The sequence below is a fragment of the Ostrinia furnacalis genome, unplaced genomic scaffold, assembly GCF_004193835.3.
Source record: "Ostrinia furnacalis isolate ACB-3 unplaced genomic scaffold, ASM419383v2 OfSCF0577, whole genome shotgun sequence".
Taxonomy (NCBI): domain Eukaryota; kingdom Metazoa; phylum Arthropoda; class Insecta; order Lepidoptera; family Crambidae; genus Ostrinia; species Ostrinia furnacalis.
This window is the reverse complement of record NW_021130816.1, coordinates 94,438-120,728: the sequence shown is the minus strand read 5'-3', so window position 1 is coordinate 120,728 and position 26,291 is coordinate 94,438. Positions and strand designations below refer to the sequence as shown.

General features: G+C 36.1%; 1 protein-coding gene across 2 annotated transcripts in view; it reads left to right on the top strand.

The window, feature by feature from the left end:
• LOC114366203 (homeobox protein orthopedia) overlaps nt 1-26,291 on the top strand; it is a 52,339-nt gene that overhangs the window by 15,117 nt on the left and 10,931 nt on the right. For both annotated transcript variants that reach the window (XM_028322987.1, XM_028322988.1), the window contains exons 2-4: nt 4,078-4,203; nt 8,412-8,523; nt 9,138-9,255. In XM_028322987.1, coding sequence (XP_028178788.1) covers nt 4,078-4,203; nt 8,412-8,523; nt 9,138-9,255 — 356 coding nt within the window. The remainder of the gene's footprint in view (nt 1-4,077; nt 4,204-8,411; nt 8,524-9,137; nt 9,256-26,291) is intronic.

The following is a 26,291-nucleotide window of genomic DNA, read 5'->3' as shown; positions in this document are numbered from 1 at the left end:
CAAATGTGAACGCACACGGTGACACACGAACCAAACACAGAGCTCTATTCAACGTTGTGCGTTCGATTTTCTGCTTCACATAAGCAAGTATCGTTTGTGAATACGGACGTAAGTCTGCTATGATCTTTAAAGTGAAGCAAAAATCATACGAATGTCATCCAATGTCATTTTACGTTTTCACTAGTGCTTGAATGGTAAAAACTTAGCCTGTGGTCTAGTTTGGAGTGCCTCACTTTTCTTTAGCTTCTTTTACTATCTAGATATTATAATTCTATGGCTATAAATACATTTTTCCCCATGATTCTTGCGGTGCAACGCAATACCATAAAACTAAACTCAAACCATTGTTTATATCGTTACGGGCCGGCTCCACCGCGGCCCGTTAACGCCTGTTTATCAGACGCGACTTAAGCTGGACCAAAGCAAGTTAAAAACTTAGATTAATAACACCTAGATCCTAGATGGATAGTCTTCATACAAGCGATTAAAGTGCAGCAAAAATCATACGAATGTCATTCATCGTCATTTTACGTTTTTCGCTAGTGCTTGACTTGGTCAACTGAGTGTATGGGAAAGACTAAGCCAGTGGTCTAGTTTCATCATCATTTCAGCCATAGTACGTCCACTGCTGAACATATGCCTCCTCTAATGAATTCCACAAAGGCCGGTTGGTAGCGGCCTGCTTCCAGCGCCTTTCTGCTACCTTTATGAGGTCGCCATCCACTTTGTGGGTGGACGTCCTACGCTGCGCTTTCCGGTACATGGCCTCCACTCCAAAACCTTGCTGCTCAATCGGCCGTCGATTCTGCATACTATGTGCCCTCCAGTTCGTTTACGTGGTTTAGTTCACTTCAGACTTACCTACTTTTCTGGCGCTTACGAGGTATCTTTTACTTTCCAGACATTATAATTCTATGGTTATAAATACATTTTACCCATGATTCTTGCGGTGCAACGCAATACCATAAAACTAAACTCAAACCATTGTTTATATCGTTACGGGCCGGCTCCACCGCGGCCCGTTAACGCCAGTTTATGAGACGCGACTTAAGCTCAGCTTGGAAATGATGCCTGTTAGTTAGGGGTGGTTTTTGCTGTGAGAAAAAAATAGTTATGTTATTATAATAAAATAATTTTGACATGCATCCGACTGCATTTGTGAACACTTTCAACCATGACTATTGAAATTCAGAAGAATTATTTAAGTTTTTCAACATTTTATGTATTTGGAGCGCGTTCGGGATTTTTTTTCCGTAGGATTTTTTTCTAGTTTTCGTAGAAACAAACCAATTTTTTTCCAAGCAATAGCTTAATAGGTTAAGGTTAAGTTTTAAATATAATACACCTTTAATTTGATACCTCACTTGATAGGTTTTGAGAAAATATTTTTTTGGAAAACACTTATAGCGTTAAAAATAGGTGATTTAAAAAAAAGTATCAAGTGTTCTCAGTGTTACCCCTAAAAGCACGATGTCGTTTCATAAAGCGCTCTATTGTGACTAAAATTCCCTACCTCGAACCGTTTTTGAAAAATCGAGTTTTGCTATTAACAAAAAATTTGGCCCACTCTGTGTAAAGGCTATTGAAGTTTTCCAAATATTTTATCTCTCACCCTTTTAATATTAAGCATGAAATATTTTTGCTGCATACGATACGAAGTTGGAGAAGTAGAGACCGAATTAATTAAATTATTTTGTTTAAGTTATTAAATTTAAATAAAATAAATACGTTCCAAAATACTGGTCAAAATTAAATAAATACTTTTTATTTGATTTGATGTAAGCGTGTTTACTCTGCTGATGTAGATAATAGAAGAGAGAAAATAAATAATATTGTTACTAGTGTTTTTCCGCGATATCGTAAAGATCGATAAAAAATTGGCCAAGTGCGTGTCGTGCCACGCGCTGGGTTCCGTAGTTGTCCGTCGTTAACACAATATGTTTCAGTTCAGAAGCAAGAAAATTACTTCATCTAAAGTCCCATTTAATATTTTATTCTAAGGAATTTTACTAATAGTTAAGAAATTTTATAATACATGAGTTCAATGACTATTACTACAAACTGTAACTGATGTATCTTAACCGTTATAGTTTTCTTTGAAAGTTCATGAAAAGCAGTATTATTACGAATTTTCCCAGATTTTTCAAGCCAACAGTTTAGTTTTTAAAGGGGTGGGGGGACGCCTAGGTTAATATACATACCTCTACAAAATTACAGTTCTCTAGTGCCAATAGTTTCCAAGCAAAACCTCGGACAGACAGACAGACATATATATAGAACTATAAGTGTTCCTTGTTAGGACTACGAAACCCTAAAAACCTACCTATTAAAGCATGTGATTTTCTGAAATTTTTTTCTTGATGATGATGATGATGGGCTCTAGTGAAATAGAATTCACGGAACTAGAATCGACTCTACCTGTCTTTTAGGCACCAAAAAAATTATGGAAAAATATTCTGATGATTTAAAAAATGTATGTAATATGTTACAGAAATTCCATTTTATTGTCGAGGCTACTTTTTTCAGAAATGATTATTTTCAGTTTTAGGTTTATTAATTAATCAATGAAAATACCTAGCTTAACTTTTTAACACACTTGTTCATTAAAGAATTAAGATGTTCAAGTTTGAAGTGTTAATTTTAAGACTTTGTAAACACAACTAAATAATCTTAAATATTTTTGGAAAACCTTATTGAAATAATTACAAATAGTCCAGTCAATGAATGTGTTAATGATGGTGTTGAGAGAAATGCCTGGAACACAATTTCTGACTTCGGGACTTTATGCAGAGAGCAGATGCCTCGAAAATTATATGTATAAGATATGGAAAAACTTGACTATCTCACCTGTAGAATATTTAATAAGCTTTTTTTGGTTCATACTAGTCTTATCACTAGGACGCATAGTTTCCGAGGATTAAGCGAAAAACCGAAAAATGGTACCTTCAAACCCCCTCTCCCCGCGGGGATTTTGATATGTTCACCTCCACATAATGTGCACATATTTGATGTACTCGAATTTGGTTATTCTTAGCGTTAGATAATTCCCGGCAATTAGTGGTGACTGAGTTTGTTCCGGCGTTTCTTCTCAGGACTTGCCATATGTTTGTCTCGAAGCGCTGAGGGCCCAAAAGATAAGGAGACATGTAAAGTGACCCATAAGGGCTAACTTTTCTTTTTTATTATTTTCTATAATAATTTTGACGTTCATAAGTGCCACTTGTGGTCTAAACTGAATAAATACTTTTGATTTTGATTTGATTTCCTAAAATTAGAATAAGATTTAATTCTAAATATATCTTTATATAAACACCAAACAACGTACAAGTCAAGTTCCTGTAGGAAATAGAAATAAAGTCGCCATAACAGTTACCTCGCTCGGTTTGATGGGAAAACTTTGACTTTGTACCGGGAATACTGACATTGTGGAAAACCCAGAAATGCTGAGGGCTTGCTAAAGAAAGCCTTATATCGCTTAGTTATAGCGAATGTTAATGTTATTTTTCAAGATGCGAGTATAATTTCGAAGTATTATTTGCAGCTAGCTTTTGCCCACGGCTTCGCCCGCGTGAAAAACTTGTAAAAAGCGAACTTAATTTACAAGAAGATTAGTTAGATTAGTAGGTACGAGTAAGTGCAAACTATGTTGGTGCTATTTTCATCGAAATACATTCTTTCCACTTTATGATCATTAATTCTTATTCTGAATTTCTACACAGGTAGTTAGGTACACACTAAAAAACTTTACTCTAAAATGAACAACGCTTGTGCTTTTGATGCAGCGTTATTTATCTACCTATGTTTTGACCAAAAATCAGTTCGACCCAAATTTGACCAGTTTTTATCAATTTGACGGTCTTCTGGCCTAGGTTTTGCTTACCGGACTATCAATGCAGGAGCACTGTTGGGTATTTGTTACTGAACTGATTTAGAACCAATACAGAGACCATTTGAAATTCAAGATAACGTGCAAAAAGCGGCGGGTAAAAGCCAAAAGCTCTACTCATTTAGAAGGTAGAACCAAATGACACATCCAAGGATATCTAAGGGATCTTCATATGTTATTCTTGTTCTCAGGTCACAAAGATTCCTGTTCAGAAGACAGCAAGCCGCACGAGATCAAGCCGAGCCTCGAGCGTCCGCACCATGCGCTGGGCGCGCGATTGCACATCGCGCACAACATCAGGGCCGATCACTTGCAAGGTAAAATGAAAATGAAAAANAGGTAAGGAACACCATAACACCATAGAACAAAAAAAACAAAAACTTTTCTTCTTTTTTTATTAAACCTTGATAGAGTACAAAGCATGAGGCAGCTTCAGACCGCAATAGGAATGTAAAGCCTCCTCAGTATCGCCAATAAGTTATTTTTCTAACTGCAGCATCAATCCAATAAGATAACAGCAATAGTATAAACTAGGATTTTTTTTCAAAATCTACCTGAGCAGTTTAGTAGCAGTGATATATATCATCATCATCATCAGGTCATTCAGGCTTCCGAAGAGTAGGTTTTTCAGATAATATAAAGATTTAATCCATACCCTAACAAATCAAGATCTTGGGTAGCTCACACATGTGTGAGTAATTAATTCCAGCAGAAAATCAAATAAACTGGGACAATCACTAAACAAATTAAAAAAGCCTTTTAATAAGGCTAAGCTTTTTAAAACCTTTAGAATTCCCTCATAAGTTACAAAGGATGACAGAATGTGGACATACAAATAAAAGGACTCAAATCAAATCATTTATTCAATACTTACGCCCATTTCCAGGGCGGTACTCACGTCCCAAATATAGCTTGCCCTACCACCACTTCAGATCAACATAATGGGCTGGTGCTGACAAGAAGTAGTGGAAAAAACTCAGCCACCTTTGATTCTCGATATACATTTCGTGAGAGTTTTTTTCTGAGCTGATAAATCAACACCCCCTCTGCGCCATTCTTAGCCTCCATTTTCTTTACGCATACCTGCTGCAGCTTCCACACCATGGCAATCAGTTCCATGCGCCAAGTTTACGACAAAGGACGATTGCTGTTCGCTTGCAGTCCTAGCTAAGTAACTAGGATGCCGGTGCAAGTGCACCAACTGGTGTAAAGCCTGTACTAAAAGCACCAAGATTCTTAGTTATTTGTGTGCATATTGTTTGTTTAAACCTATTTCCGCCTCCTCAACTCGTGTGGCCAGGGTGGGGAGTGTAGGCCAAATCCTTCATTTGCTGTTAAATTAGTGCAGTGGACACTAAATGCCCTCATGATTCTACTTCAAATAGTGAGTTCATGAGCTTGGGGCCATGCACATCATATCTGTCAGAGAATTCCTATTCTTAGTTGTAATCATGGACTCGTTCAGGATCTGATGTCTTTTTTTATCCCCAACGGGGAAGCTCTTGGCCTGTATCTCACCTGTCTTTAAGATCTCTCCTCTATGTTTTTTATGATTCTTCTTCTGTCTTTCTATGCACACTATGCTTGTCAGTTTGGAGATAATTTTCATTTCTTGGTAGCTGTCATCATGAAATCGTTTAGTTGCCAAAATTCGGAGCTATGGAGCTACCTTGGTTCATAAGTTTCGAACTCCTCTGCTTAATTCCTTTGCGAATCTAATGACAGTTTTACTATCTCCTGGATACTTGGCTTTCACTGACTGTATAAAAGTTATGATGGTGGGAACGAGAAGTGGAAATAGTCACCAGACCTTCAGTCTTCTCTTAGGGTTTTTGGGAGAATCTCTACCTACCCTTTCACATCTCTATGACATTCAAAATTTTGGGTTTGGTCTGGTTTGGTATGCCATTCAAAAGAGTTCTTACTGGTCTAAATTATTGGGTCATATTCGCACAGAAGTGGTAGCATAACTTTTTAAGAAGCAGTTAACAAGAAACCATATCCTACGTAAAGGGTGATGATGGGACTATTCCGCTGTCTGTTTGTCACCGGCCTGTATCACGTAAAACATGGCCAACAGATTGAAAGTTGATTTCAAATCGCAGTGTATTTCGATTGCCGCTATCAAAAAAAATAATTCTTTATTGTATTCTGTTACGGTTAATTCATAATAACCGGCGATTATTCATAATTTTCACATTTATCACTTTGACCGTAACATATCCACGGCCACAGCAATTTTTGTTATCCACAAAAAAGTAGGTACGGAAATGATGGATCAGTCCATTGAAGTAATATAATTAGTTCAGTGGGATCAGTCAGATAAAGACCTACTCATTTATGATGTAAAATCTACTGTACTACTGAACTGGTTGTTTTTAATAAAATTTTTGTTTCTAAATGAGAAAAATAAAAAGGCTGTAATTTTAAAGACATCTGTCACAAAAGGAAATTTACGCGGGCGAAGCCTCGGGCAAAAGCTAGTTAAAATGTTTTTTCCATGATTCTTGCGATGCAACGCAATTAGTAGGGAATTTAGTGCAATGATTTGTATGAAGACCANTGCAAAAATCAAAAATCAAAATCAAAATCAAAAATATTTATTCAGTTTAGACCACAAGTGGCACTTATGAACGTCAATAGAAAATAATAAAAAAAGAAAAAGGTAGCCCTTATGGGGCACTTTACATGTCTCCTTATCTTAAAAGAGAATCTATAAAGTCTTTTGCATACTTCTATAGAATGCGATTCCCATGACATATTGCTATCTATGAGAACACCAAGAAACTTGATCGAATGTACATTTTCGATTGGAACAGAGTTATAATTTATGTTTAAATTAAATTTCGGTTTTCTTTGAGTGAATTGCATTATCTTTGTTTTATCTAAATTAATATTCAAGTTGTTATGATCCATCCAGGCAATTATGCCTTTTATGGTGTCGTAAGGGCTGTATGCACGCGGTATGCACGCTCGTAAGGGCTGTGGATGAAAGGGTTAGGTCACAAAGATTCCTGCTTAGAAGACAGCAAGCCGCACGGAGTTCAAGCCGAGCCTTGCACATCGCGCACAAATTCCGGGCTGATCACTTGAAAGGTACGCACGCTCGTGTGGACAGGGGATGAGAGGGTCTGAACCTTGGCACTCACGGCTGTGTGAACGGGGGTTTAGGGGATCTGGACCTTCAACAATATTCACACTACTAATCAATCGATAATTTTTTCAAGAGCTTACAAAACGCTTCTTTTTCCTTGGTAAATAATTACATAGATATTTATACGAATACATACTCGTATATGGCAAATACAGGATAATAATATCACTAAAGATCATAAAAGTAACTTATTTTTTGGAAATAAATTATACACGTCTCACGTATTAATTGAAACTAATTAAGTTATTAGTAGTAGATTGAAATGTTCTTAAAGAAAATACGTCTAATTATTATAAACACCCTAATTCAATCCTTAAACATATGTAAAACAGTCACACTAATGTATTCAATAGACGAGTTTAACACAATCTAAAAACGCATAATTTATTCAAACTGTCAACAGCTTTAATTGATTACATACGATGATTGAGTAAAACAGTAGTCAGTATTTGACGTCATCATAATACTATTTACAATGGGCATAGCATACCTCCTTGTGAAAACCCTGTCAATAGAGTGGAACGCCAGTGGTGAGTCATCGAACGGTCATCAATGGATCAGCTTTGTAAGATTTATTGGAATGGAGGATCGTTTTGGAGTGTTAATTTGGTTTAGTATTCGGATTGCTCGTAAAGCTCATACGATTTGGCAGTAGAGTAACAGAGTGTGGCTTGATGGATTTTTTCCTAGCGAGTCACACATCACAGTCATGTTATACGCACGCTACAGTGTGACTGGGTTGGAACACATTAATAATACAATTCTAAGACACAACTTTTTGAAAAGATACTGCAATCTAGCCTCGAAGAGTATTTTCTATTTGATGTAAGTTAGATTTTTGGTGGCTTTTGAATCATTAAAAGTTTGTCAAACTCCACGGAAATGTGTGTGTATAATAGTATGGGGTTGGTAGTGTTGGTACGTTTCGAAAGCTCATAACAATAACATGTATCGAAGTGAATATGAATAATAATTGCCTGCGAAAAATACTATCAATTTACTAAATTATATTATAGGTAGATAGTACCAAATAACATTAAATGTATGATGGATTGTACAGCGCCGTTACAAAAGTTCAAAAACGAAAATTTTCATACATTTTTATGAAAATTCACACTCAGCCCACTGTATAAATGTCATGTTTAAAGTAATCAATCTGATATTGAAAGCAAAAAGCTTTTGACAAGACTACGTAAACCTGAAAACTCTTTTGGCAAAATATGTGAAGTTTAATTTGGTAACTCTATATGTGTATATAGAATGCTGTTTGTTTTCCTAACAATAAAATAAAATTAAAAAAAAACTTAATAGAATAATCATCATTACACCTGATGCTAATTTCCATAATAATGTACTTATTGTTTTTGTCAGGTGGCATCCACCAACAGCACAGTGGGGGGCACATGGCGACGGTGCCGGTCAGCATGTCCTCCTCGGCGTCAGACAGCGACAAGCCGACCAAGCAAAAGAGGCATCGGACTAGGTAAGGGCCTTGTCACACCGGCGGATTAGAAGCGTTTTTAAAGCGGAGCGGCGACGTGGCTGATACGCCACGGATGCGCAACGTTTCCATCTAGAGTTTTCGCCTTCTGTCACGTCTTTGACGCGTCGCCGCTCCGCTTTGAAACCGCTTACAATCCGTCTGTGTATCAGCACATTAAGGCTCATAATTCTTCTTATATGATAAAGGGATAAAGAAAGAGTTTTCTCATCACTGCAACAAGGTTCCGTATAGTCAGCCCTCTGGCTTCTAATAAAACCTAACCATTGATTTTTAACCTCTCTGGCCAGCATAAGTCCTCGTATAAATTAGGTTTTAGATAATATCCACCTGTTTTACTACTACTAGGCTGTTTGTGACCAATAGCAATGGAAGTGCAAGCACGGAATTACCATATTTATTTTCAAAAGATATCTTTACGAAACTGCCAAAAACTATACAATCACTTTTCAATCTGCATTTCTCTGAACCAAAATAACATACTCTAGGTTATAAGTCATAGACGCATTGCCTAGTGGACGTGGATTCGCTTGTTGTTTCAAGGCATTAATTCGATTAATTCGACAAGCAATTAATCAATAATTTTGTTTCACCAGGTTCACACCAGCACAACTGAACGAGTTAGAGAGATGTTTCTCGAAGACCCACTACCCTGATATCTTCATGCGGGAGGAGATCGCAATGAGGATCGGGCTCACAGAGAGCCGAGTACAGGTCAGTGACTAAAAAGTGAAAACGTCTTCCAGTTACACGAAAAAAATTAAAAACTACTAAAGAATCCATTAACAGTGACGCAAAGGCTATTGACAAATCACAGTGAGCAAAAATATAGTACTAAGAAGTGTGAAAACCCATGCAACCGCAACAGTTTTAAAATAAATCAAGGCGTATCTTGTCATGATTGTAAGTGTGACAACAGAGTCATTTTAGAAAACATATGACACATACAAAGGTACACTACCGATAATGTTATTAATGGTGTAAGTAGTGCCTCTTTAGTTATTTGCCATTTAGAAAAAATATACTTTAAAAAAGCTACAGCAACCGGATTCGTTACAAATGGTACAGTTAAGATCAAATAATTATGCGAACGAAATAACCCACAACAATGTCTAAACAATAAAACCGTAACACTACATCCGTCGTGTAATATTAACATTATAAAAAATCTTACGTGTTAAAAAAGTGGCCCGAACGCATCACCTTGCGCGACACCCTCTTCGCACGTTCCATACAAAAGTTGCACTGTGTTGATACATTTCACAGGACCTTCTACCTGATTCAACCTTCATGTTGCACATATAAAACGTTTTTACGTTTGAGTTATGGATGTTTAAGAGCCTGTGAATGGGTGGTCGACGTTGTCAAACGCTTTAGTCGATTCAATGCCGCGAACATTCACTTTTTATGACGAAATTTATTAAGTTCCTCATGTTTTGCGCGTCAGTAAATAGTTGATCATAAATGTGACACTGCTGTATCCTAATCTCTAGTAAAGTAGAAAAAATTAATTAAACCGTCATTCATCATCTGTTGATTATGTTGTCTTTCTTATGTTGATTTAATTGTGTATTCACAAACTGAGCAGAGTCAAACATATTGTGATGTTTTATCATCATCATAATTAAATGTTTTTTCCGATCCGATCATTCACAATTTAATACTTGAATAAATTAATCCCTTGTTACATAAATGATTATGACTCGCATCAGCTATATCTACCTACTATTGAACAGAAAAGAAATTTACAATCACAATAATCATTGTTTTACGAAAGGACATAAATCTGCATGCGCCAAATCCATGTTAGCGTTGAAATTATGACGTTTAATGTATAGCAAATAGATCGGAGGATCGTAAATTGTCTAATTTCGTCGCGTACGCACTGCTAATAGCTGCTTTGTCCAAGCACTTAGTCTCCAGTTAAATCGTACTTGCATTAAGTATTAGGACTTAGTTTCAACTTAAAGTCGCTTTGCGTTTGACATTAGTCTTAATTTGTCGCGTGGAAACTAATATTTGGATTTCGTTAACACTCGCTACTTATGTGTCGGCAGTTTTTTCTATCGATTGGACTCATGAATAAAACAGTAGTTGTAAGATCATCGTGGAAAGATAGGCTCTCTGAATCGAGGTTCAATTCCCAGATGAGTCGCACAAATTGAAATACCAATTTGTTTGATGGCTTATGAGCATGATATTAGGCTGGTGACTTCAGTGCTATAAATCACATGGTGGTAGATAGAAGCCATCCTATTATTTAGTATTTTGTACATTCAATGCTGTTAGATCAAGATGGTACGAAAAATATCATGATCATATAATGTATAAATGATTTTGGTATAAAATTAAGTCTACTTATGTTTACTACATTTTAACTGGAATAAAAAATAATCTATTACACTTTTAAATCTTAAAATTCTTATTCGACTTTACACAACAATGTATCTCTTTCAAATGATATATGTATAATTATCTGTGAAAAGTTTCGTTGAATTATTAATGATGTATTGTGATCTTCTAATGTTGATACAACGTCATTAACATTTTGTTTATAAACTCTATTATCGGCTATTAATATTGATTGATTAGAAAGATGTCGTGTGAATAATTTGGTCTTTAGCTTTTTCAATAATAAGTATGTAAAAGATTTTATCTTGCTGAATATGTTATTCGGAAATCAATGTTTTCTTTAGACGGAAATAGAAAGCCGTATTTTTTTTTCATTAAAAAATGTTCACGATGTCTTTAACATTCATTAGTGTTTGGGCACTTAACTAAAGTAACATTTGTATCAAAATATTGGTGTAATAAATAAATGAATCCGATATTTCAAATGCATTTCGCAAAACGGCGACAAAACGCTTTGAGCATTTGAATTCTTAGTAAAACCAAAGTAAAAGACTTCGTTAGATTCCAAATACAGTCGGGGCAAATATGACTGAGAAAAAAGTAGTTTTTAAAGTAGTAGCTTTAAAAAATATCGTGCGCGAAGAATCTCGCGGTGTGGCGTGAAGTAAAGTTGGACGAGGTAAAAAGGTTAAAAGGAACAAGATTTGTTTGTCCAACTTTAGGCCGAATGTGTGGCCGGGCTGTGCTACTGTAGGCCATTATACGATTCGAAAGACCTTTGTTTGAAAGCTTGAATTAAAAGTCCCTACAAAATATTACTTACTTAAAAGTTGCAAGTTTAAAAATGACGGAACTAGAAATCATGGCCTACATTCAAAGCTACAGCAAAAATATACATCGACAGTTTAGATGAGGATTATAAATGATTTTTTTAACGTAGTACAAGGCAGGTAATTTTTACCGCAAACGCACTTTATGTTAAGTGAGATGCTGCAGTCTAAGATGGTACATACAGGGCAGATACCCTCTAAGTGCTTATTCACTCTCGCCTTGAAAAGGTAGTGTTAGGGAAAGACTGATTTAATTACTGATACCTATAAGTTAAAGATCTGCAAATAGAATAAAAGATCTTCTAACAAATAAAGAAAATAATTTTCAGTCATTTCAGATGTAATGTGACGTCATTGCCAATATGTAATTTATTGACCTAAATACTTGTTTGTTGTTGTTACTATGTTTGAATCATGATAGTCATAGACTAACTAAATACATATCATTTCGGAATATATCTTTCAAGTTTAAATATTTAAACGGGCCGCGTATTGACATACACGACTATTTGCTCCTCGTCATAGGTACATTAACAAAATACGCCGCTGGACACGTCTAGGCAAATATTACAGAATGGTTTCGTTGAATTTAAAGCTACGGTAAAAGCTCAGAAGTTTTCTTCTCGTTTTGAGTAATTGAAATACAAAAAAGACGCAAAATATAAAATTGAAAAGAATAAAACAACATCCAGTAAGCAGACTGGTCTACTTTTTATAAATGAGTAATTTTATTTGTTGTGTTGTCAATAATGTTTGTCATATCTACTTGCCTTTGTTGATTACTTTATTTAATGAATTTTCATTAAATAAATTACATTCTTACGTGCTTAATAAGTATAGGTCGAAGCTCAAAATTAAATTTAATTTCATGTAGATTGCGCCTTATGTCTACATTTCAACATCAACTGCAGGACATCATCTCTGACATATTCAAGTTTTAATCATTGTTTTGTAAGTGACCTTAGTATCATGCATTTTGTAATTTGTTACATCGCTTTGAATTTAATATTACCCATATTTACCAAAAAGGCGAACGCCCAAGATCTCGGATATAAAAAGCCGAATAAAAGATCCCGCTCGAGCGTTTTAGCGCTGCCATAAAAATATTACGTTGCCTTCGGTAAACATGGGATCGGAATCGGATTGTGTTTGTATTGTTTGAAGGCTTTAATGCAAAGAATGTTTGTTTGCAACTCTACCATGGGATCCATACCATACCTATCCATATAAACTGCCTATAGGATTAAACTGGATTCTGCGGCTTTTTATTCAAAAACAAAATTATAATAGTCTTTTCTCCATTCAAAAACAATTATAAAAATGAGTCTTCATATCGCCAACTTGATAAAATCGATTCCCTCTAAATTTTCTCACTATGGTCCAATTTATAAATTGTTTAGTCAATTTGTCAATATTTCAATAACGTAGTTTAGTGAGACAGTTACTTTCACATAAACACATTACTATGGATACTGAAGTAACTTCAGTATGAGTCATTGAACAGTATAAAGTACAGAACAAAATAATTTTAAGTAACTAAATAAAAATATACCTAAGCAAGACAAACAAAGATAGAAATGTAACAAAATTTACTAAGCCAATGGTGAAATTTGATTTAGATACAGACGGAATTTAGAAGAAGGACAAGGATACTAAGAGGGTTTAATGTTCAAAGCACATGAAAATACGTACTTATGACTTAATTTAACAAAGCCTTAAAAAGAAGACTGTTCTAATTGAAGACGAAAAATGTTTTTGTTTGAAATACACTCATGCATCATTTCTGTCGATATGAAACGCGAATCAATAACTTTACAAAAGGTTTACTCATTTTAAGGTCAAATGTAAAGGTTTTAACAGTTTCAATGATTCAAACGCTTGTATTAAAAATTTTGTGGAACAAAGAAGTATATCGGTTTTTTGCGGGACACTGCAAACGGGATGGACATGTGAACGTTAATTATTATAAACGGGATCCTGCAAAAAACTAGATGTCTCCGAACAAGCCAGAAAGAGTGGGAGTTAACATTATAACAATGTAACATGACGTCAGACTGAAATCCCTAGTTTTATCCTACTAATACTATAAATACGAAAGTTTGGATGTCTGGATGTTTGTTACTCTTTCACGCAAAAACTACTGAACGGATTTTGATGAAACTTTACAGCATTATTGTTTATAACCCAGAATAACATATAGGCTATAATTTATGACGATCTGTGACAAACGAAATTTCACGCGGCTGAAGCCGCGGGCAAAAGCTAGTGTTTTAATAAAATTGTGAGGTGTGTGATGACGTCACAACTAAAATCGAAGTAGGCAAAGCCGCAGACTCAAGTTAGTCAAAGGACCTACGAATAGTTTAATCAAGTTGTAATGAAACTCAACTCGGTCCCTGCTCAGTTTGATTCGACGAATTTGTGCCTGTTAATTTTGTATAGGCCAAAGTTTGTGGCTTTATTAGGATTGGTGTGTAGTGACGTTTTAAACGATTTTGTTAGAAGATATTATAAGGGCTTAAAAGGGCCCTTTCCCACGGCAATCTAGTTTTCGCAGTAATGCAGAATTTTGCAAAACTGGACTGTCGTGTGAATACAAAAATGTGTTTGAATAAAACGAAAAACAAAAAAAAAACCGTTCCTACAAAAACCGAATGTCAGTGGCAAAGAGCTCTAAATTATTTTTGTTTATTTTTGGCGTTTTAGTAAAGTAATTAAAAGTGTGTTTTTAGTATTTTAATCTATTAATTTATTTTACTTACCCTGTCTACTAGAAGATACTGCAGTTTATCAATCACGTATTTAACTGGATATCCATATTTCTAAGAAACCCATAAAAACCGTACATAAAATTATTCATCATCAACACATTCTCAAGCAAACCCATTAAATCTGATAACACTATAAATATGAAAACTACATCCCCCACCCCATAAAGAGTCATTTAAAATTAACAGCCTTGCAAATCCGGTTTATTTCACCGTATAAAAATAAATAAACTGTTGCCAACCCCACACCATGATTCGTAGTTAGTTCACAAAATCTGTTCATTATTAAAAAGACGTATCACTAGTGATGCGACGCGACATCGGTATCGATAAAAATAAACCGGTAAAAATTAGGATGGACGTTACACCAGAAGTCTTTTTCTGTCATCAATAATTCGAAATTTAAGTTCGAATAGACTAATTGTTTAATGGACGCTTATTTGGTTGTTTGCCGGTGTCAGGTCTATTTTTTCCGGTTTTTCCGAGCTTGTGTAGATGCATTTTTAAACGGTTGAAAAGAATAGCCGGTTTTTTGTTCCTTTGACGATTCGGAACGTCCGTACGTTTTAGGCTGGTTTAAAAATATTGTCTGTTCCACGAATAACAATGTTCACAACCAGGTTTTCGACTCAAAAATTCAAAAGGCAAAATTCTAGAGTTCTTAATTCGGCTTAATTTTTTTATTTGTTACAATTTTATATTTCCAGTTTCTTTTATTACAGTTAGTATCTCTACACCACAAAAACATTTTCAAATAGAAAATAAATAACAATGGCTACCGTAAGTAAATTTTGAATTTATCACCCAAAATTATTCTCCAAAAGTCTTTTCTTCTATAAAACATCGAGACAAAGCTCACAGTCTACAAACTTTCCTAAAGCGTATCTCAAATAAATTACCGACACCCTGTATGTGGCGACATGGTATTAGCATGCCGACCGCGGGGGCAGTATTAAGATTTATTAGCCCAATAACTTAGGGCGTAAGGCCGGTGGTCATGTTGGTAGCGATTACTAAATTCAGCGTTGTAGCTGTTGTTTCTCGTGGCGTATTGGTTTGTGTGGTTTAATATCGATTGGGAAAGTTAAGCTGCGCTGGGCGTGGTCAGGTTTGGATGGGTGACCGAATTGATTTTGTAAAATCGTTTAAACTGAATTCGGTGCACTGCTATACAAAAGCCCCTCGCCCACGGATTTCACAAAGACCGGTTCTGCGCTGCCCGCATCCAGGTGCTTCCTGCGACTTTTCCAGATCATCGGTCCACCGAATGCGAGTGCTACCTGTTTCATAGGCCGCTATTGGCTTCTGACATGGCTAAATCATCATAGTCATCGTAGTGCGCACTCGCTAAAATAATATTTTGTATATCTGAAAGTGTTGTGAATGCTTATACTAAATCGTTTGTTTTTATTTGTATAGAGAACAATAGTGTCTAGACAAACCTAAAAAGGATTTAGGACGCTATTTGGATCAAATATGTAATTGCTCAATAATGAATAAAAAAAAAAAAAAAAAAAAAAAAAATCGGATCGATGACTTTGAATGAAATGGTCTAACTAAAGCAATATAAGAATAATAAAATTATTTGAGGACAATCGAGTTGATTTAAGTCTGCGACGTTCTAAGCAAATTACATTTGCTTGGGATCAATCGCTTAAAAGATCTTTGTGTTTCATCAATCGAATTCTAGACTTCTGGGTTTCTTCGGGAAGGTGTAATCATTAGACAAAGGAATCGAATGTGATAATCAATTAGGTAATAATTCATTAACCCCGTTCAATGAATCTATATTTTTACAGCCAGTTTAAAGGGATAAATAATGATCATGCTACATTGAAATATAATAAACATTAAAATTGTTTCATTAGCATAAAGACCTTGACTCTCCCGACAAGCAATTGCTTTTAAATCTGCTAGGGGGATGACGTCAGCACGATGATGGTTAACTACAATGTATTCATGGCCCTACGTATGAATATTGGGGCACAATGTATATGAATACAAGAAGACTCTAGCTTGTAGCGTATCAAAAAACTTTAGTTGTGTTTGAATAAAACTTCATTAAATGAACAGTTTGTAAATTAGAACAGTTTGTCGAATTAGTCAATATTTTGTAAATCTATAAAACTTCTTCGTTTCTTTTATAATACCTACTAACATAACTGTATTTAATATTCAATATTGTTGCTTACCAATAGAGCAAGCTTTGCTTAAGTTTAGGACTAGAAGCGCAGTGTAAAACGTCCAAGGATATTTATTTATTTATTTTATTTTTAATGGTTACAAAAATAGAGGTCGTAATCTTGGTGTCAATTAATAAGCGTTTGAAATAACTTTCAACATAGCAATAAAGCTGACTTTATCTAGCTATGTCCAAACTATACTGAAAAACTAAATTATTGAATACTAGCTTATGATTTCACATAGTTAATTTGAGTCCCATAGAAATCTCAACCAAAAACTGAGCAGAGAAAGTTTTTAGGTGCTGATAAAGTATTAGGATTGTGTTGGTAGAGACCCCACCGTGTAAGCCTGTAGTAATGATATTATGATTGAAGTTTGAACATCACCTGGCGGCCAACCCAGTCATCGATCGGCAGGTGTGAAACTGTATCGATATTAAATTTAACAAATCGGATTACAGCAATCACTATTAAAGGGCGCCTATTATTTTAGTTTACTGTGTATTCATATAAAAGCACAGTATTTGAGTTGATTATAAAGTCCTATAATTATGTACCTTTATTTATATGCATTATCGTAATGTTATTTAATTAATAAATTAGCTAATGTTAGCTGGCATGCAGAAAAAACCACACAAGACGAATTAATAAATTAAATGATTAAAAAGGCGATTATGTTAGTAAAAATCATAATCCATACTTAGTACTTTGTAGCCCTTTGCATCCTTTAACGTAGACTAGACCTAGACTACTACCTAGGCTGGTTTTAGTGTCACGCGGACTGTCAGTGCGGATCGCTCCGCACATCCGATCTGTATGAACTGCTAGGGAGCGGAGCGGTTCCTCCGGACCGCATTACTCTAAAACGCTCCCTAGAAGTTCATACAGATTGGCCGTGCGGAACGGGTCCGCACCGGACGGTCCGCGTGACACTAAAACCAGCCTAGAGAACTAGACGTTTTGATTTGAACTTGAGAAAAACTGTATTTTAATACAAAAAGACAACCATTCCCTTTTTGAGCCAAACCAAAAAAGAACAGTAGTTTTAAAGATAAAAATAAAGTTTGAATTTGAATTTACAGTCTAAAAAAATCCAATAAATTGTCCAATTTCAAATTCAGTAACGAATTTAACTCGAAAAAAGTCTTTCTTATTTTAATAAACTTTAACTGGTGCATCACTGCCTATTGATCGGGACATCTAATTGAGGTCCTAATCCGCCCAACGCTAGCATCCGCGCCCTGCGTGAGGCCGGGGGCGGAATTAACCGGTTATTACTAGTTATTTGGGGTGCGAGCTGTGGAGATTAAAAGAATGTAGTAATTCTTGCAGCAAGAACTAATTTATATGCGAAAGTATTAAGTATTAACTTTGTCGTAACGCCTAAACTCCTGAACCAATTTGATGAATTTTCGTGTTTTAAAATAAGTACCTACCTTGTCAAAATAATATTAGACGGTTGTAGACTATCATAATTTTAAATGTGAAATGAAAAATTGAGAAATGTAAAAACGCATTTGCCGAAAGAAACGAATGACTACATTTTATAATGCTTTTTTTACTGAAGACGCACAGTTTTTAGTTAAGCAGTAGTTTTTAAATTAACGTAAAATGAATCTTACGAAAGAAGATGTGAGTTATTCACAAACGATGCTTGCTTAACTGAAGCAGCAAATCGAACGCACAGCGTTGAATAGACCTCTGTGATTGGTTCGTGTGTCACCCTGGGTGTCCACGCGCACTGTGAGACCTCATAGTAATGTTTGAATATGGGCGTTATATTTCATAATTTATGTGCCAAACAGCATCATAACTAAAGAAATCTGAATTTTTTTGTTCTCAAATCAGTTTTATGAAACTTTGCAGTGTCTCTACATATTTAATTTTATTTATTTACTTTTCTTTCTATTTAATTATCATCCCCTATCGTTTCCCAATCAAGTCTAGGTTTTGACATTAACTAATCACACCACACTCACCTGGGAATCGAACTGGCTACCAAATGACCCCAACATTATTAACTCCCCCAGTGTTGCCAGCGAAATTAACTGACAATCCACAGGCACAATTTTATTGCAAATGGCCGCAAATAATGGTAAATCACGGCAAATCCCTATAATACGGGTGTAGGGTAACCCCGCGTGTTTTTGCCCTGGCAACATTATCTTTTATTGAGAAAAGTGTTTATGAGGTGCTTATGGTGTGATGCGATTTTTAAAGCGATGGGTTTTGGTGTTAGTAAAAAGGTGTTTAAAGTTAAACTGTTGGCTACTTTTTGTATGCTAAAGAAATGCTAATTTTATTTTCTAGCTTTTACGAAAAGGACTCTGTCTTTCTATTACCTTTTTCAAGTTTAGGTATATCATTTAAGGGATCTAGATTAAATTTAATAGACATAGTTAGAGACCCAGGTAAAGACATAGTACGATATTTTTTATCGTGGTTTTCCCGGGGACACGCTCGTGGTAATGATTATGTTTATGAAGCTAGCTACCACCATTTTACCTAAATCTGTCGCCATAACAACAATGTTAACAGCATTGTTGTGTTCTGGCAGTTGGAAATAAGATAGCGAGTTCGTCTGTGGTTGAGAATTCCGGGTGAAGCTCGTTTCCACCTTTTTGGCCTGATTGTCGTTTTCTAAAGCTTCTTCATTGTTAATAAAAAACCATAAGTAGAAGCAAACTTACACTATTAATTAATATTTAAAGATCACGACTACCAAGCCACGCGACCGTCATTTATCTACATATAAACTATCTCATTTTTGTTTACATAATTTTTTGTTTATATTTGCAAGTCAGTGGCGAAACACAATGCCGAAAAAGCACCATCACTTCCACCCTAACAATGAGTGCATTAACTGTCTAAGGGAGTGACGGGGANCAAAATTTAACCCGGTTACAACAGAGGAAATTAATAAAATAATCGAAAACTTGAATTCAAACACGAGTAGCGGTCTTGATGGTATAAGCCCTAAAACTATTAAAATTATCAAACCTTTAATTTTAGACGAATTAACGAACTGCATTAATAGTTCTTTAGAAAATGGCTGCTTTCCCGACTCACTTAAAGTGGCAAAGGTCAGTCCAATATTTAAATCAGGTAGCCGAACTGATGTTGGTAACTATAGGCCCATATCTGTCTTACCAATTGTTTCAAAAATATATGAGAGAGTTGTCTATAATCAGCTGGAACAGTACTTGAACTCCATTAGTTTCCTTTCTGACAAGCAGTATGGATTTCGTCCTAAGTCTAATACCTTGTCTGCGTGTGTAGATCTTATCACTGATATCAAACTAAAAATTGATCAGAAACAGATAGTTCTCGGTGTTTTTATCGATCTTAAAAAAGCTTTCGATACGATAAGCCACAAGCTGCTCCTAGATAAGTTGAACTCGGTTGGTATCAGAGATGTTGTGCATAAAATGATTCAATCATATCTTACTAACAGATATCAGATCGTAAAAATTGATAACATTCACAGCCGTCCTGAGGGGATTACCTTTGGAGTTCCACANACATATAAACTATCTCATTTTTGTTTACATAATTTTTTGTTTATATTTGCAAGTCAGTGGCGAAACACAATGCCGAAAAAGCACCATCACTTCCACCCTAACAATGAGTGCATTAACTGTCTAAGGGAGTGACGGGGATATGTGAACTGAATTAAAATCCTCAGGGGAACCTGGTCTGACGACGCATCTGCTGTGATTCGCTTTTTGACTCCACTTTACACGATAATAGATATGGTTAGAAATATCGCGGGAATAGAAAAGCAAAGAAGAATTTTACATGTGCATCGCTCGCGCATGTGTATTTGTGAGCAAACTCAAAAACATTACCACTCCTTTGCGTCGCGCAGTCGGGTAAAAAGGCATGAGAGTTAGGGCTTGTTCCCACGTAGATATCCTGTTTTATCGGGATCTGTTTTTAGAGGATCCCATTTTACTTTTACGGGATGAACATTAGTATATTAACGTTCACACGAACATCCCGTTTGTAGCAAAAAACCGAATTTTTAATTTGAATTTCAGACGCACCAAGTGTGTTCACACTACAGTCCAGTTTTGCGTGATTCTGCATTACTGGATCCCGTAAAACTAATTCAGGTACCCGCAATACTGAATTGCCGTGGAAACGAATCCTTAGTTCCTAGTTTGTTTAACATTACATGAAAGAATGAAACAGCAGCCAAAACAAAGTTAACAAAATAACGAGTTTCTAATTTGAAGTTAACGCTGTCTCGGTGTCTTACTTTTTCACTTAAATCGCTCGATCAATTTAGGTATACCTAGCTACATTCAAATGTGAACTAGCAGAAGGAATAGGGTATGTTTTGTTTGAAAATTAATCTTTAAGTAGGAAATATTTGGTGTAGAGCCAAAATTCATAAAAATTGATTCAGTAGTTATCGCGTAAAAACAGAGAGATTCATTGTAGGTATGTATTAGGTACTATTTTTGGATCTATATGATCCAATAAAATGAATTATTAAAACAGTTTGATTCCTAGATCAAACTATTGTATCCTAAACCAAATAACAAAACTAATCAAGCTTTAAATTCATTGCCCAATATTAACCAAATGCAATATCAAAGTAAATCAGTAAATTTCCATTTTCATTTTGTTCGCAAACAAATAATTATTCGGAAACAAAGTAATTCAAAGGGGAAACATTAATTTAAGCGAGACAGCTTTCACAGACGTATCTTTTCAATTTGAGGGACTCACAATACCGAGGATTACCGCAGAGCAACTTTAAGCTTAATAAGCTGAGCGAGCTGAGCTTTCTTGAGGTGCAGACATTTTAATATGAACTTATTAAATAATACAATTTTCATTTATAATTTATAAGTAACAGCAGTGCTGTGGTAGAGACTTTAATCAGTTGTTTTTAAATAATATGCAAAAAGGAACATACAAAATATCAATATCAACATGCAACAATATCGGGGCTTAGTTCGTTCGTTTCAGCCAAATGACGTCCACTGCTGGACAAAGGCCTCCTCCAAGGTTGCGCTGCCCGCATCCAGGCTCTTCCCGCGACCTTTACGAGATCGTCGGTCCACCTAGTAGGAGGCCTGCCCACGCTACGTCTTCCAGCCCGTGGTCGCCACTCGAGAACTTTTCTGCCCCAACGGCCATCGTCTCTACGAGCTATGTGCCCCGCCCACTGCCACTTGGTTTTAGCAATTCTGCGAGCTATGTCGATCACTTTGGTTCTCCTGCGGATCTCCTCATTTCTGATTCGATCACGGGGCTTAGTAACTGTGTAATTACTAAAAGTGCTAACTAAACTTTTAACTAAGTACGAACAAGTACTAAGGCCCAATTCGACCAAACGTTTATCCGAGAATAACTCCTGGTATAACTGGCACATTGACAGTTTCAGTATAGGAAATAGTCAAAACTGACGATTTATTCTGTGATTAATATTTACTCTTGTTTGGTCGAATCCACCCTAAGTTACACTAATAAATTACTAAAAACAAAATTGGTAATTGAACAATTGTGGAAATCAATACAAATACTATGTACCTACTAGTACTACTTGCCTACATAGTTTTTTACCTACGAACCAAAATCGAGTTACATTTAACTTAGTAGAAGTATTTCCGGTGTCCATTTTCTCTTGCGTGGAAATGGCAAGTGTAACAAAAAGTCTTATTGATCCAACTGCATTAAATACCGAAAGCATTCTAAACCATTTTTATCCACACAATGCTTTCCATTAATCACAAGCGATTAATATAAGTAGGCAACATTCCAATGTATAATATAATATACAACACACTTTGGGCGGAAGCGGCAACGCGAAGGGCGGGCGGGGCGATCAAAGCAACGGGAGTTTAATGCGATTTTTATCGATAAGGGAGGCGGTTATCGATAAAATTAAATATTAAAAGTTTTGCATTGTCAAACATGTTCAGAAATTGAATTGAAGGGAACGTTCCTAAGTAACGCTGATCGCTCGGCGCCGACGCTTCATACATTTCGGTTTTCAGCGCTGACGGTCAGCGTGCGTCAGCGTGATTCTAAAATCAGCCTAAGAGGTTTGAAAGATTAAAATTTGTAAAAAGAGGTATTTCACTTACGTCTCTACTTCTTTAGTCGTTGTCAAAAAGGAGGAATTTATAATGTCCTAAAAGATTAGTACTTTATTGTCACTTATGAAACAGATTGATACCTACTAATTGAGTAGATAGAGCTATTAATACCACAGACTGACAGGTGTAAACCAGCTCTATCTAAATAAATCTATCTCGTATTAATTTGTGAAGTGTCGTGATGGTAAAATAAAGCATTCAAAGGGCTTTTCTTATTTCATCTAAGAACGTTTTAAAAATGTTTACCCCCGATTAATGGTAGGGTAGGCATAAAATTAATGCACTGCTTACATTTAAATTGCTGATTTTCTTTATGCATCGCTTGTAAGGCATCATCATCATCATCACCATCAGCCCTTTAGAGTCCACTTAGGGACTATGAGCCTCCTACACTTTAGTGGAGGGTTTTGCGATAAACTCCACGCTTGGTAAGCGGGTTGTAGATCGCAGTTCAAAAGATTAGTGTTTATCAGAGAGCATTGCTGTCCGTTCTCTGTTTAATGTGTACTCCTAAGTCACCTTACACTGCATTATTGCGTAGTCATGTATCACTCGTCCAGTCACGACCTCAGATGCAACTTTTTGAAATCGTATTAATCGATATCGATAAACCTGCAATGGGTGCATCACTAGCCGCCGCCGGGGGGCGTTTACGCTTGCGCGTGTATGTATCGAGCGATTCTGCAGTGTTGTGCCGCTATCGTTGTATATTTGTACATGTACTATGTTTAGGTAGGTAGGTACTAGCAGTTGAACGTTTTATGTGCGTTGCAATACGGAGAAACATTGGATTGGATAATTTTTGTCACTAGAAACTGACGCCATAAAGTTTTCATAATTTTCATCTTCAATGTATAAACAGGTGTCTGACTCTATAACTTAATTATTATAATTATTAAATGAAATCCTCTCCGGACTGGCTGTTAGAAATCACTATCTGGATAATCATTCCGTTGTATTTTATTTTATTTTATTTTATTTATAACAAAAAGAGAGCTACACTTTGAAATTAATCGGAACTCGATGAACATTTAANATGTGATTATAGCTTACTAGATGACAAAAATTTCTGCGTTCTGGTCTTATCCAGAGGTTCTCAAATAGAGGCCTGAAAATGCGGCGAAATGGTTCCAGTAAAGATGGTACGGCAGTGTTTGCTTCGCGCTCGACTTGGCGGGGGCACTGCCGTGCCCCCAGATGTATAATATAATATACAACACACTTTGGGCGGAAGCGGCAACGCGAAGGGCGGGCGGGGCGATCAAAGCAACGGGAGTTTAATGCGATTTTTATCGATAAGGGAGGCGGTTATCGATAAAATTAAATATTAAAAGTTTTGCAATGTCGAACATGTTAAGGAATTGAATTGAAGTGAAGAAAGATCTTTTGGAGGTAAAAATTCAGCTTTAAGGCTGGTTTTAGAATCGCGCTGACCGCTCGCTGATCGTCGGCGCTGAAAAATCAAAAAGTATTTAATTGAAGAGAACGTTCCCGAGTAACGCTGATCGCTCGGCGCCGACGCTTCATACATTTCGGTTTTCAGCGCTGACGGTCAGCGTGCGTCAGCGTTATTCTAAAATCAGCCTAAGAGGTTTGAAAGATTAAAATTTGTAAAAAGAGGTATTTCACTTACGTCTCTACTTCTTTAGTCGTTGTCAAAAAGGAGGAATTTATAATGTCCTAAAAGATTAGTACTTTATTGTCACTTATGAAACAGATTGATACCTACTAATTGAGTAGATAGAGCTATTAATACCACAGACTGACAGGTGTAAACCAGCTCTATCTAAATAAATCTATCTCGTATTAATTTGTGAAGTGTCGTGATGGTAAAATAAAACATTCAAAGGGCTTTTCTTATTTCATCTAAGAACGTTTTAAAAATGTTTACCCCCGATTAAAGGTAGGGTAGGCATAAAATTAATGCACTGCTTACATTTAAATTGCTGATTTTCTTTATGCATCGTTTGTAAGGCATCATCATCATCACCATCAGCCCTTTAGAGTCCACTTAGGGACTATGAGTCTCTTACACTTTAGTGGAGGGTTTTGCGATAAACTCCACGCTTGGCAGGCGGGTTGTAGATCGCAGTTCAAAAGATTAGTGTTTATCAGAGAGCATTGCTGTCCGTTCCATTCCAATGTGTACTCCTAAGTCACCTTACACTGCATTATTGCGTAGTCATGTATCACTCGTCCAGTCACGACCTCAGATGCAACTTTTTGAAATCGTATTAATCGATATCGATAAACCTGCAATGGGTGCATCACTAGCCGCCGCCGGGGGGCGTTTACGCTTGCGCGTGTATGTATCGAGCGATTCTGCAGTGTTGTGCCGCTATCGTTGTATATTTGTACATGTACTATGTTTAGGTAGGTACTAGCAGTGAACGTTTTATGTGCGTTGCAAAGAAATATTGAATTTAATAATTTTTGTCACTAGAAACTGACGCCATAACGTTTTCATAATTTTCATCTTCAATGTATAAACAGGTGACTGCCTCTATAACTTACTAGGTAATTATTATAATTAATTGCTGAAATTATTAAATTGAATCCTCTCCGGACTGGCTGTTTGTTGGGAATCACTATCTAGATATTCGTTCGTTCGTTCGTTTCAGCCATATGACGTCCACTGCTGGACAAAGGCCTCCCCCAAGTATTTCCATAACGATCTAAATATTCATCTCGTTGTATTTTATTTTATTTATAACAGAGAGCTACACTTTGAAATTAATCGGAACTTGAACATTTCAGGCAGAGTAACATAATTTTTATTTATACCCTTTTACGCGCACTGAAAGTCTCTAAGAACAATATCTTACCGACAATAAGAAAACACTGTTTTTCTGTTGAAAAGGTTATAGACTTATCAATATTTTTACTCATAGAAACACGCTACGATCAATAGAAGCTGAGCATCAATAAAAAATGTAATAAAAAGGGGAATTTTGATTGGCAAAGTTAGTTTACTGACATTCTGTCGTGTTGACACATGGGTTTCTACCTTTTCTTATATTCTATAGGCATTTATTAAAATGAATCAAACTCTATCAGCTACCATCGTGACACCCTCGCGAGCTATGAGGTAGCCGTAGCAGTTATCGTGCACTACCGTGATCTACGCTGTTTGGTCTACCAGTTAGCGCCTCTGTGCGCCGGCGTTCTGACAATGAGCGACAGCGGATAATGTACAGCCCCCCTAGACAAAACGCACTTTTTGATCGAATCGAAAATCGAATCCGTCAAAACTCCATACAAAAAAGGGGCTTTTCGACCACTTTTCGACTGGTTTGCGATTGTAATTTGCACTTTGTCTAGACCCACAGTTTGTATTGAGAATGCTGTCAGAAACAAATGAATATCTAATATTAAGTAAAACTTTAGATTAGAAGCCTAGAAGAGCGGGAGAATGAAAAACCTCCATGCACTAGAGTAGACTGACGTAAGAGCGATGCCGCGATGGCAGATGGTGTAGTTTTAATAAGGGCTATCGTTTTTATA